This window comes from Coregonus lavaretus (genome assembly GCF_964263955.1).
Source record: "Coregonus lavaretus genome assembly, chromosome: 34".
Taxonomy (NCBI): domain Eukaryota; kingdom Metazoa; phylum Chordata; class Actinopteri; order Salmoniformes; family Salmonidae; genus Coregonus; species Coregonus lavaretus.
In genome coordinates, this window is record NC_140021.1 from 18,483,635 (window position 1) to 18,498,083 (window position 14,449).

At 40.9% G+C, this 14,449-nt stretch overlaps 1 protein-coding gene across 1 annotated transcript; it reads left to right on the plus strand.

The window, feature by feature from the left end:
* The first annotated feature begins 292 nt into the window (after positions 1 to 292).
* Positions 293 to 7,074, plus strand: eif1b (eukaryotic translation initiation factor 1B). The gene is made up of 4 exons (XM_084152219.1): positions 293 to 548; positions 1,259 to 1,422; positions 2,767 to 2,868; positions 5,057 to 7,074. Exons 1-4 carry the CDS (start codon positions 518 to 520, stop codon positions 5,099 to 5,101), a joined length of 342 nt encoding a protein of 113 aa, XP_084008345.1. The 5' UTR covers positions 293 to 517; the 3' UTR covers positions 5,102 to 7,074.
* Positions 7,075 to 14,449: the final 7,375 nt, after the last annotated feature.

The following is a 14,449-nucleotide window of genomic DNA, read 5'->3' on the forward strand; positions in this document are numbered from 1 at the left end:
GATTTCTATAACAGCTCACTTTAACTGTATTTGAAATAGTTTTATATTGTGTCGAAATGTTTTATAACGTTCTGCTCTGAGAATCATACCATAAAAAGGTGTGATACCTCTTGTTTACACTGGATAAAACAGTATTTTAAACTGACTTCAACCATAATGTTTGAATTACATGTTTATCATTGTGTTAACACTGTCAGTGACTTATAATAAAGTGATTGTTCAAAATGTGTACTGGGTAGGCAACGTCCCTCCAACAAGGTGGATGGCAGTGTTGAGTCCACAGACTCATTCTGGTCGATGGCTTGCTAGCACCAACGATGATGTCGAACAAAAGCCAGCGGATTCGAATACTTTTTTTTGTTCGAAGCCATTTTGTCAAGGAGACGAGGCGTGCACTCCGGTTGCTTTTGTCCTTTTATTTGAGTTCCTTTGTTAAATAATAATCAGTCAAATAAAGAGGCAAGGCATTACATCGCCGAGGTATTTCATCTCCACAAAGTTATCGTCCTAATATCGCATGTCCTCTATTCAGAACCTCCAATCTTTTGGTAAGTAAAAGCGCAAATTCTAGCTTGCTAGAAAGGCTAACGTTAATTATGACTTGCTACGGTAGCAACTAACGTTAGAAAATATACATTTGAGTATTCTTGACGGTACAATTTACCTAAGGTTGTTTTGAAAATAAACAGCTTAATAAAATACGATTGCCCAGCTAAAGTATTGTAAGCTAGCTAACACTAACTAGCTAGTTAGCGCCAGCTTTTAGCCACATAACTAGCTAACGTTGGCTGGCCAATTTCCCATGGTAACTGCTGAACTAAGTTATCTACCGTCACATGCTAGCTAACTAGGCGGTGCCCTGGTAAAAAACAATCTGTTTAATTACACGTTAACGTTGGTTAGTGATATGTTATCCATGTCTAAGCTCCTATCGTATTGGGTGAAGGTGGATGTCTGTCTGTAAACGGGGCCAAACGACCAACCACCTACCTAAATGTGGAATCCAAGCTAGCTAACGTTGGCTAACTAGCATCTAACGTTAATAGATTACAGTAGTAGCCAGCCAGGACGAGATAAAGTAGTGTTTCTAAGTAAAATCACATTTTTTTACAGAAATATTAAAACAGTGCAGCATATTTGTGATGTGATCTGACACCCGCCACTTAATTTAGCCTAGCATGAGTAGCTAGTTAAACGCGCAGAATTTTAATCTGGCCTTTTTCCTCCTCTCCCCTCCCCTCCCCCTCTCGCTTTTCAGATCCCTTTGCTGATGCAACCAAGGGTGACGATTTACTCCCGGCAGGGACCGAAGATAAAATCCACATAAGGATACAGCAACGAAACGGACGCAAGACCCTAACCACTGTGCAAGGGATCGCGGCCGATTACGACAAGAAGAAGCTTGTGAAGGCCTTCAAGAAGGTGATGATGTTGTCTAGACTTATTGTGAGAGAGAAATGAACATGTAACATGTTTTTACCTGCTTTGTTTAATATTAATAGTTAACAATTATACTGTTCTACTAATACATTGTTTTTGTAAAGGGATGGTTTCTACTCTAGCTCCCTGCAGCTAGTCTAGGCATGTGGTCAAGGACATGGGTTTCACTGGAGATAGGGCTATCTGGAGCTGACAATTGATTTATGAATGGTTTGGTGATAGAACCTACAGCATGCATTCCATAGAATGAATTGGTGTTTGTGTAATGTAAGGTACCAGGGAGAGATGGCTCGGGTATGGATAATGTTGATAAGAACCTTGTCTTGGGGGGCCAACCCCTGGTTTCCATACAATGAGAAGTCTTCACTGCAGATACTGTCTGCTGTGAATTATTTATTTATTTATTTATTTCATACAAATCCAAACCCTTTGACTCATTCCACACATCTACTGTTTGTCATGTAGATTGATAGGGTGTATCTTTGCTATAAAATATATTTGTATTGTCTGTATGTCAGAGCTCTCGGCCCAACACTTGAGTGTTGGGTCGACCAGCCCCACTTACTGCCCTATTAATACGTTTTTTTTTAAATAAAGTAATATCCTGATTGGTAATTGACCTTGTCTCTCCTCATTATTGATTAGAATTTCCACAACAGTATTCAAGTTGCATTTTCCTCATGCAGAAGTACAGAGAAATGCTTAACTTGCAAGCCTACAGTGAAATATTCAATATAATGAAATAATTATAAAAATAAGAGGAAGCTGTACCAAATGTGTAGGGATACTGGAGTATTGAGGTATGTGTAGGCAGGGATTAGCATGAGTAAACTTTTTGTTTACATCCATATGTAATGACAAGCAACATTCATTTCTCAAAGTGCATGATGCTGAACCTTTATGGTCTATGGCTAATACCCTTTGCAGAGTGGAAAATCTATTTGCAGTGTCAATAGGTCAGTTTTATTCCATAAGCCCCCAGTTATCACTGAGGAATTCACTGGGGTTTTCTTCTCCCTTCCCCCATCCACACATAGGATGTAGCTAGCGAGTGATTAAAAGGGGCTTTGGGCTAGTTAGTTGGATGGTGATGCACTGAATGCTATGGGGAAGTTTACTTAGCCACATGCCCCTCCTTTCAACCTCCTTATGTCTTAGTCTATTATTTAACTGGCTGTTCTCAGATGACTCAAATTGGAATAAATGTGTTACAAAACAAATACACAAGACAATGTTTGTTTACTACTTCAACTTTTCATGCAAATGTCAGCTAATTTACACTAAGCATGTTGTGACTTACTGGGGTTGTCTCTTTGTGCCTGACAGAAATTTGCCTGCAATGGTACTGTGATTGAGCACCCGGAGTACGGTGAGGTCATACAGCTGCAGGGAGACCAGAGGAAAAACATCTGCCAGTTCCTCATGGAGGTGAGCTTCTCTCAGATTTGTGGTTGTCTTACCTACACTAGTTGAATGCACTGACTGTAAGTCTCTCTGGATAAGTAAATGTCTTCAAGTTATCAGATGTTAGGTACTTTGCTGCATTTCACACAACTTTGTCACACACACACTACCGGTCAAAAGTTTTAGAACACCATCTCATTTAAAGGTTTTTCTTTATTTTTAATTGTAGAATAATGGTGAAGACCTCAACTATGAAATAACACATGGAATCATGTAGTAACCAAAAAAGTGTTAAACAAATCAAAATATATTTGAGATTCTTCAAAAAGCCACCCTTTGCCTTGATGACAGCTTTGCACACTCTTGGCATTCTCTCAACCCTTCATGAGGTAGGCACCTGGAATGCATTTCAATTAACAGGTGTGCCTTCTTAAAAGTTAATTTGTGGAATTTCTTTCCTTAATGCATTTGAGCCAATCAGTTGTGACAAGGTGGGGGGGGTTTACAGAAGATAGCCCTATTTGATAAAAGACCAAGTCCATATTATGGCAAGAACCGCTCAAGTAAGCAAAGAGAAACGACAGTCCATTACTTTAAGACATGAAGGTCAGTCAATACAGAACATTTCAAGAACTTTGAAAGTTTCTTCAAGTGCAGTCGCAAAAACCATCAAGCGATATGATGAAACTGGCTCATGAGGACCGCCACAGGAATGGAAGACAGTTACCACTGCTGCAGAGGATAAGTTCATTAGAGTTACCAGCCTCAGAAATTGCAGCCCAAATAAAGTAACAGACGCATCTCAACATCAACTGTTCAGAGGGGACTGTGTGGTTGAATTGCTGCAAAGAAACCACTACTAAAGGACACCAATAAGAAGAGACTTGCTTGGGCCAAGAAACACGAGCAATGGACATTAGACCGGTGGAAATTTGAGATTTTTGGTTCCAACCGCACGCGGTGCGGGGGAATGGATAATATCCGCATGTGTATTTCCTGCCGTAAAGCATGGAGTTATGGTGTGGGGGTGCTTTGCTGGTGACACTGTCTGTGATTTTATTTAGAATTCAAGGCACACTTAACCAGCATGGCTACCACAGCATTCTGCAGCGATACGCCATCCCATCTGGCTTGCGCTTAGTGGGACTACCATTTGTTTTTCAACAGGACAATGACCCAACACACCTCCAGGCTGTGTAAGGCCTATTTTACCAAGAATGAGAGTGATTGAGTGCTGCATCAGATGACCTGGCCTCCACAATCCCCTGACCTCAACCAAATTGAGATGGTTTGTGATGAGTCGGACCGCAGAGTGAAGGAAAAGCAGCCAACAAGTGCTCAGCATATGTGGGAGCTCCTTCAAGACTGTTGGAAAAGCATTCCAGGTGAAACTGGTTGAGAGAATGCCAAGAGTGTGCGAAGCTGTCATCAAGGCAAAGGGTGGCTATTTGAAGAATCTCAAATATAAAATATACTTTGATTTGTTTAACACTTTTTGCTTACTACTTGATTCCAAATGTGTTATTTCATAGTTTTGATGTCTTCACTATTATTCTACAATGTAGAAAATAGTAAAAAATAAAGAAACCCTTGAATGAGTAGGTGTTCTAAAACTTTTGACCGGTAGTGTACACTATAGTACTTAAGCATAGTCTAAAATGAATACTGCACAGAAGAACAATAGACAAACCAAACTGTAGTGCAGCATTACCTAAATTGTGACAATGTTTTGATTCTGAGGTGGAACATAACCTAGAAAGACTCTTGTAGCCTCTTTTCTAAAAAAGGCAGCCAGTGGTGCAGAAAAACTTGATGCTGGAATCCTTAAAGGGGTAATTCACCCAAATTATTATAAAATGACACTGGTCCATGATTTGTTTAGTTTCCCTGGCACGGTTTCCACATGCAAAAGTTTTAGCATTTGTGGCACAAATCCCACTGAAGTCATGGGACCGATATTAGCCTTTTTCGTCCAAACAATCCGAAATTATCTAAAATTGATTGTGAAGCTCAGTCATGTGTAGATGTTTTCTACATGATGTGCAAAAATGCTAATATCTGTCCCATGACTTGGGCTTTTTTCCCACTGACCATCTCTGGCCTCTGTTGTGTAGTCACTAGGACTGTAACCTACTAGCTGTTCCTATTGTTATTGTGTCTTGTGGTCTTATTGTTAGTGTGTAGCCTAATTTGTGTCGATTTTCCTCCCCAGATCGGCATTGTCAGGGAGGAGCAGTTGAAGGTCCACGGATTTTAAAGTAATGCTGTTGCTTCAAGACCAGGACCTCCATTAGCTTTTAGTCTTTCCATTGTTATGCATTGACCAATAAAGTTCAGCCGCATGTCTGATGTAAAACTCTGAGGCAATAAAAACACAATGTCCCCTTTTTCAAAGCGCATAACACCAATCTCGGCTCTTATTATTCACACTTTATCCTCCATCTCTAATCTGACTCTATAGAAACGTACAATTGTCCCCTATTGTTGAAAATGTATTTATGCAACACTTAGCTTCAGCACACCTGAGCATGCAGTGTTTGCCCATTGTTGCCTGTAACAGATGGGTATTGGGTCTGACAGGAGTCCAGTGTTGGACTGAAACCTGGTCAGTGTTTTTCTTAACATCACTGCCCAGTAAAACATCTGCATGTAAAATGATGCTGTCAGGAGGAGTGGTCTTATCAGCGGTACGAAATACCACTGAGCCATTTCCTGTCATCTATGCAATATCCTCGATTAGAACAACTGGTTTCATTTTTATCAGACACTCTGCACAGCTTTAGAGTAATGGATGGATACTCTTGGTCATGTTATTAGTCAGTCAGAGCTTGACGGGTTGTCTGCTTTTTCTGGATAGCATGGTTAAACCAGACTGAACGCTGCAGCATTAACCAGGCTATATTGTGGAAGCTGCAGCAGAACAGAAGGGCACTAGCTGCACTATTAAGTTCTACAAATCCCACACATAGCTAGAGCCACAGGGTAATCAGGTTCTGTGTTCGGTGTACAAACAAGCAAAGGAAAAGTGAGTGACTCGATCCATGCCTCCCTGATGTCTCGTCCATGGACAAACCCGCCAGCAACAGAAGTTTATTGCATTCATATTAATTTGGCCATCAAAGGAAATCAGTTTGGACTGTAATTTGTGATATTAGGGAGATCATTGTGTGTTTTGCCTCAAATAAAATACTTATCTAAACTATCACTCTCCCAAGATGAGAACTATGCACAGGTAAACAGCTGAAAATGGACCAAATTGTAGTATGGATTTGGTGACGGGATATTAGTTGTAGTGATGGGCGTTTCCAGTCTTTTCAGTGAACCTGCTCATTTGGCTCCGTTCAGCTAAAAGAGCTGTTCATTTGGTGTGGACCCGAAAATGTCTCCTCACGATCAATTGTTCCTGCAGTGAGGAATTGCAATCTTCAGAGAATGTTTTATATATATTATCTGCAGATAATTGTCTGGAGCTCTAAAAGCAGTAGCAACAGTATGTAATCAGAGCCAAATGCACAGCTTTTTCACAAATGTGATTTGGTTCCTGACATTCACCAAATAGCCGGTGGTTTGCGAACGTCCCATCATTAGTTAGTTGAAAGTTGTTTTGAAGACAAACCGCTAGCATAATTTGTTACTATTGGAACTGGTCATAGCCTGGAACCAAACTGAAATGTTTGCCTTTTTGTTTTACTTCATAACAGACAATGGTAACAGTTTAGTTTGGGTTACCAGGCTAACTTTTGATGACTGTGACATTCAGGATTACAGGATAAAATCCCAGGGCATTTTAACACCTTTCTCATTTTAATCTTTAGTGCCTAATCTCAATTGTGTCAGTGAAATCACATTATGAAGTTAGTTAGCTTGATGCCAAGGACTGGTGAGTCAGGCAATGTTGCTTGCAATTTATGGAGAAAGTATGGTCAAGTGTAATTACTGATTGAACAACTTAAATGATGCCCTCTTTTTCTTGTCAAACTATAAATGAAACATCTAGTGGCGAAGCATGCCAAATGGCATCCTATTCCCTATGTAGTACACTACTTTTGACCAGAAGCCTACCATAGGCCTCTGGTCAAGAGTAGTGCACTATATAGGGAATAGGGCTGATAGAATGTTTAATTTTGTTACTATAAACTACAATGCAATATAACAGGTTTTAATATAGCCTAATCATGGATCTCAAAGATTTGTTGCTAAATGTTTTTTTGTAAAAATGCAGTAAATGCAGTTTGTTTTATGAATATTTTATATGGAAAACCATGCCCTATATATGTAACAAATCCTTTCTCCCTTGCATGACAAAATACTCTATGTACCTTTTTTATTAATTAAATTTATATCAATGGTCCTGAACAGTTTTTTCTGTAATATTCTCTGTATGAACCTTAATACTATAATACAATCAGCATTAGCCCTATTTCCTCTGATATCTATAATTGATTGTATGACTTGTCATAAGCATACTGTATATGACCCAATGATAATATCTTATAATGAAAAATGTAATTGCACAATACATTGTTTGAATGTGCCATGTCTGTTTGTCAGTACAGTAGTAACCCAACACTAGGCCTAGGTCAAGGCTCTGTGCTGGAAAACGTTGATAGTGCATGGCTAAAGGTGTCCCTTGTGTTGCTCGTGTGAATTTCCTTTCTTTTTCGGCTTCGGACCAGCCTAACTTTTTACATGTTTAGTCATTTAGCAGACGCTCTTATCCAGAGCGACTTACAGTTAGTGAATACATATATATATTTTTGTCTTTTTTTTTTTTCAAACTGGTCCCCCGTGGGAAGCGAACCCACAACCCTGGCGTTGCAAACGCCATGCTCTATCAACTGAGCTACATCCCTGCCGGCCATTCCCTCCCCTACCCTGGACAACGCTAGGCCAATTGTGCGCCGCCCATGAGTCTCCCAGTCGCGACAGAGCCTGGATTTGAACCAGGATCTCTAGTGGCACAGCTAGCACTGCGATGCAGTGCCTTAGACCACTGCGCCACTCAGGAGACAACTTCTCACTTAAAACATAGATGTTGTGTTTAATTTTGGTTCACCTTTGGTTCTGTCATACTGTGCATTGGCTTCCATTCTGGAGCTCTAGCCTTCAATCGGGTTACCTCTTGTCTCATCCACAGCCAGTCTCCTGACCGTCCTACAGGGTCAAAACGTGCCCATAATCCTCTTAAACAGGCTAGAGGAGAGGTCGGTGTGTGTGTGTGTGTGTGTGTGTGTGTGTGTGTGTGTGTGTGCGTGCGTGCGTGCGTGCGTGCGTGCGTGCGTGCGTGCGTGCGTGCGTGCGTGCGTGCGTGCGTGCGTGCGTGCGTGCGTGCGTGCGTGTGTGTGCAAGTATGGGGGAGCTGTGGTAGGGAATGACTGCTGCCTGCCAGACCATAAGAGGAAGAGATTCATGCTGCCCGTGGACAACAACTGCTAGCTGTGATGCTGGCTAGACTCTGCTCTAGTGCAGCTATATGATATGTTGTTTTGTGCAAATTTGAATCTGAGGCTTACTTTAAATACAAAAAAGTTCTAAAGGACATTTGGCCGCTCCTTTGGAATTTACTACAAGATAATATTTATTTTTCCACAAAAGCCATCTCCTCATCAACAAACAAGCATAGTTTAGGTGCCTCTCTATACTTTACAACAGGGAGTTTATGTCTACCTTCCGATAACAGAGACACTGGCTCAATGACATATACAGTGGGGGAAAAAAGTATTTAGTCAGCCACCAATTGTGCAAGTTCTGCCACTTAAAAAGATGAGAGAGGCCTGTAATTTTCATAATAGGTACACGTCAACTATGACAGACAAATTGCGAAAAAATTTTTTTTAATGAATTGGTTTGCAAATTATGGTGGAAAATAAGTATTTGGTCACCTACAAACAAGCAAGATTTCTGGCTCTCACAGACCTGTAACTTCTTCTTTAAGAGGCTCCTCTGTCCTCCACTCGTTACCTGTATTAATGGCACCTGTTTGAACTTGTTATCAGTATAAAAGACACCTGTCCACAACCTCAAACAGTCACACTCCAAACTCCACTATGGCCAAGACCAAAGAGCTGTCAAAGGACACCAGAAACAAAATTGTAGACCTGCACCAGGCTGGGAAGACTGAATCTGCAATAGGTAAGCAGCTTGGTTTGAAGAAAACAACTGTGGGAGCAATTATTAGGAAATGGAAGACATACAAGACCACTGATAATCTCCCTCGATCTGGGGCTCCACGCAAGATCTCACCCCGTGGGGTCAAAATGATCACAAGAACGGTGAGCAAAAATCCCAGAACCACACGGGGGGACCTAGTGAATGACCTGCAGAGAGCTGGGACCAAAGTAACAAAGCCTACCATCAGTAACACACTACGCTGCCAGAGACTCAAATCCTGCAGTGCCAGACGTGTCCCCCTGCTTAAGCCAGTACATGTCCAGGCCCGTCTGAAGTTTGCTAGAGTGCATTTCGATGATCCAGAAGAGGATTGGGAGAATGTCATATGGTCAGATGAAACCAAAATATAACTTTTTGGTAAAAACTCAACTCGTCGTGTTTGGAGGACAAAGAATGCTGAGTTGCATCCAAAGAACACCATACCTACTGTGAAGCATGGGGGTGGAAACATCATGCTTTGGGGCTGTTTTTCTGCAAAAGGACCAGGACGACTGATCCGTGTAAAGGAAAGAATGAATGGGGCCATGTATCGTGAGATTTTGAGTGAAAACCTCCTTCCATCAGCGGCATTGAAGATGAAACGTGGCTGGGTCTTTCAGCATGACAATGATCCCAAACACACCGCCCGGGCAACGAAGGAGTGGCTTCGTAAGAAGCATTTCAAGGTCCTGGAGTGGCCTAGCCAATCTCCAGATCTCAACCCCATAGAAAATCTTTGGAGGAAGTTGAAAGTCCGTGTTGCCCAGCGACAGCCCCAAAACATCACTGCTCTAGAGGAGATCTGCATGGAGGAATGGGCCAAAATACCAGCAACAGTGTGTGAAAACCTTGTGAAGACTTACAGAAAACGTTTGACCTGTGTCATTGCCAACAAAGGGTATATAACAAAGTATTGAGAAACTTTTGTTATTGACCAAATACTTATTTTCCACCATAATTTGCAAATAAATTCATTAAAAATTCTACAATGTGATTTTCTGGATTTTTTTTCTTCTTATTTTGTCTGTCATAGTTGACGTGTACCTATGATGAAAATTACAGGCCTCTCTCATCTTTTTAAGTGGGAGAACTTGCACAATTGGTGGCTGACTAAATACTTATTTTCCCCACTGTATACGAGGGACATCCTGAAAGAATATACTTTGATAACTCTTTTATTAAGGGTACTCTCTCAGCAAACACTCCCAATAAGTAGCCATTTTGGAATTCCACTGTCTCTTGACCACCACCAAGTGTGGTGTCTGTCGACTTGTTGTGCCTGCCAGAGAGTTAAGTCAGAGTGAGACTCACTCCTACAGTCTGTCTGTGAGTAGTCTCTCTCGTCATACTCAGGGCATCCTGCACAGTGCCTGTGAGAAGAGACTAGTCTGTGAGCTAATAATCGTCATCAGTTGAGTTGTGAGACCCCAGCAGCAGGAACAGAAGGTGGAGGGAGTGTTGCTTCAGAGCCTCAGGCTTCCCACCGTCCTCCCTGTGACACTCTATTAATTCACCCTAGAAGACGACAGAGAAATGGGCAAAGTTAATGATGGATGTCTTATAGTCCTCACCAGGCACTTGTTTTCTCTCTCTTCCATACTTACTATTAATGACAACATTTATGTCAGAATGCAAGATGCCTCTGAATTGAATTTTTATTGTAAGCGATTTAATTAAACTTGCATTTAACAACAATTATAATTGAGATTGTGTTGAGATATTTCAGACAAAAAGGCTCTGAATGCTCATACATATGCATGTGGTAGAGGTGTCAACCACATGTAAAACAACACAATTATTGGGTACTAGATTTGGCCGTCAATAGCATCTAGTGTTTTGTCTGATATTTGCCAGAGGCAAATGCAGCTTTTAAAAAAAAAATTTACTTGATTGATTTTAACACTCCCTCCTATCACATTCCCTGCATCTTTCTGAACATTTCACATAAACGTTTTGTTTTCAGTCCATTTAATTGTAAATGCATAGGCCTACACATGATCAGGGTTATCAACAAAAGCATAATTCATCAAAAGCTTTTGCACTGAAGAATATCAAACATACAATGATTTGTTTGTGTATTAATACCTCAAAATGTCGTGCCAGACTCTAGAAAAAAAATAAACATTTTCAACTCCTGCTGTTAGATCGCCTGTAAATGAGTTAGTTTATCAGGCTCAGTCATCGTGCTCATGCCAATTGTATGTATAGGCTGTGACCACCAGAGGGGGTAAGGGATAGGTTATGTCTCCTCTTACCTCGGCCTGGATTGGTCCTTTAGTAAACTGGCATTGTTAATGTTACTCTTCGTCAACAGATGTCAGAGAGACAAAAGTGAGAAAACAAAAGAAAACGGCCCATACGTTTATTTTTCCTCATTTATTTCATTCCTCTCCTTTCATCCAATATTTCTTCATGCGTTTGGTTATTGCACATCTGTACATTTATTTTGTAGCCCCTGGGGTTATTCTCTAAAATCTTAAGCCTATACCATCTGTCTGTTCAAGCAATTAGTCTGTGATGCTGTTTATCAGAAACATCATCAAATGTTATTTGCAAACGAGTCCTGTAGCTCTTCCATATTATCATCTTTGTAGTAATGCATTTTATTTCACAGACAGACACTAAAACCACTTAAGCCTGGTGGGCCTTTGATAAAGTTCATATTACCTAAATCCTGCTCCCTTGAGGAGACTACCAGTGCTAGACATCAATATTGTACTTAATAATTTATGCAATCACCAGACTCAGGTGCGTCTGTAATTGATGCTCCTCACATCTGGAGTGTGGCTGTGTAACCCTGTGATCAGAACAGCTGTTCAGGTAACCAACAGAATGCTATCAGGCTGACAAACACTCAGTGTGGATGTGTCGGCTAGTGTTATGTGCTATGTTCTATTGTTTGGACATTATGTTGATTGTTCTATTGTTTGCATGTATTCTTGCTCAACTATAACTTAAGCCATCCATCATTCAGTATTCAGTAAGCCTATTCATTAGTTTGAAGGTAGTGAGATTGTTGACAAATTGGCTAAATCCAATGATGTCAGTCTATAGATGCAAATTCACTGTATGTGAAACATCAAATGGACACGGTAGCTATATGTAGAAGCTAAGAATGTAGCTCCTTACACACACTTAGTCCTATTACTGTGCATGTACTGTGCCAGGCTGGCAGATTTAAAGTGTATCATTATTCATGGGCATAACATGTGCAACGTTGAGAAAGAGAACTCTCAGCAGAACACATCTGGCACAAATAAATCTCCTGGTATTACTGGATACGTGCTGGTTCAGTACTAGTAGTTTGCATTTGGCTCTGAGTCAAACAGCTCCCGTCTAGTTGAATTTATTTACTTGTCATGTTTCTTGCTCCCACCAGATGGCGATGTTTAATTGATAAGCATTAGCAGACAGGGGAATCATTGGGAGGCCTTCTTACCCATTTTTATTTGTAGGAGACCACTTCCTCTAAAGCGTTTTCACCTGTTTATGGACTGTAAATGATGTTGCCTTTTATCATATACGTTTATAGTTTATATGTACCACAAATTAATGATTGAACGAATGAATGAATATTTGTTAAATCATTGATTAAGCTGTATTCCCGAAGTGTGTGTGTGTGTGTGTGTGTGTGTGTGTGTGTGTGTGTTACAGCACAGAATGGATCATGTGTGTGCGCGCCCACTTGAGGAGCTGTGCCAAAGCCACATAAAGTGATAGTCAGTAGAGACACAGTGGTAGTGACACTACTGAGGGAGCCAGGCAAGCAGCCTCTGCAGCTAATAGCACTAAAGATCCCCAATTAAAAGTGGAGACAGGGGACTAGGTGTTTTCATTGGCCCGTGAACACTGCTGCGGTCGCTGCCAGAGAATGGTTGGGTTCGGTTATGTTGCAATATGTTCCTCTGAGCATTCCATTTAAGAGATGAGAAGTAAAGTAGGCCTGTGAAGAATATTTTGTGTGTGTATGTACATTAGGCAAACTGACCTATCTCTCTCTCTCTCTCTCTCTCTCTCTCTCTCTCTCTCTCTCTCTCTCTCTCTCTCTCGACAGAAAATGTAGGCTGCCTGAATCAGAAATTAGGAAAATGAAAACAATATGCCAACGATTTGTCATTATTACCGTAGTCCACTTTTTGTGGCAGCTGTGAGGTGTGGTGTTCAGATGTCCCTCCAACGGTGGGAGTTACACGGCGTTCAAACGCGGTATTTTCTCAAACACCTGTCACTGTCGTAGCGGCGCTCAGCGGGGGTCGTTCTACTTCGTGAGCTTTCTTCATCGTGCTTCTTGAGTAAGGTCAATATGCTGACAGGAAGCCTACAACTAAAACAGACAACCGATCAAGTTTAGTATGAGAATAGTCGTACACAAACTATGTTGATTCATAATACACTTCATGTAGGTAAGCCTTAGCCTTTCAGAGATTCAGCACCACTGACAGCGACAGCGTCGGAAATTAAGAACTTCAGCACCACATACAGTGGACAGCGGCCGTCTAAGGCGCAGTCATTCCCCACTGGGAGAATCCCTAAAAATGTACACAAGAAAGCCTAACCAAAAAAACTAGAAGCCTGGAAGAAGAAGGCTCCCCTACAAATAGCTTTATTGATATATTGTGAACACAAACTTGTAAATAATACATTACAGCTAAACGAAATACCTCTCTATTGTTTAATTGAACTCCCAGCTACACTTGATGTCTTTCACAATAAAACTCATTAAATGTAGGGAACTAATACATCTCTGATATGAATGGGTGTGGGTGGTCAATGGGTTAGTATTTTAGTGGTAAACGTTTCACCCAACATATTTAAGCTCTGGTCTGCTCTGCCATCTTTACTGCCATCCAGTCAGCCCCTTCCCTTGGAGCAGTCCAAAAATATTTCAGTTGCTAAAAACAGATTCCATCCCTCCTTTATCTTTCTATCTCTCACACTCTTTTTTGGTCTTACACTTCCCCCTCTGTCTTTTTTGGCCCTGTCAAACTTTTAAAAAGTGGCCCAAAGTGATTTTAAATAGCATGGTGCATGACTAATGACAGAAACATGTTCGAATCATTGCAGGAGAAGTCCTTGGAAGACAAATGAATTTTCAGCAGAATAATTAACTTAATTAACAAATTTGCATGCATATTCATCAAGCTATTGAAGTCTCTCCAGCCTGGCTTGATGAACACTGCCGTAATAACCATCTCATTTACATTCTGCCATCCGACACCATTTGTAGATGAAGATGAGACAAAAAAAAGTGACGTACTCACACATACTGCACACTTTTCTTAATGGATCATCTACAGCCTCAGACTGATGTATAGATGTTGTAGATATGTATGTCACACATGTTATAGATTCACTGTGAAATCTATCTTGATGTATAGTGTAATGGGAGATTCATCCAGAGAATGTCTCTCCTACTATCTGGGCCCGCTGTGTGGTGCCTGGTCCTGGGGTGCGG

Bases quoted from the DNA above. Each gene is read 5' to 3' on its own strand.
- eif1b (XM_084152219.1), top strand. From the start codon at position 518: ATGTCCTCTATTCAGAACCTCCAATCTTTTG. The intron at 549-1,258 runs GTAAGTAAAAGC...CTCGCTTTTCAG, and splicing joins TCAGAACCTCCAATCTTTTG to ATCCCTTTGCTGATGCAACC. The intron at 1,423-2,766 runs GTGATGATGTTG...TGTGCCTGACAG, and splicing joins TTGTGAAGGCCTTCAAGAAG to AAATTTGCCTGCAATGGTAC.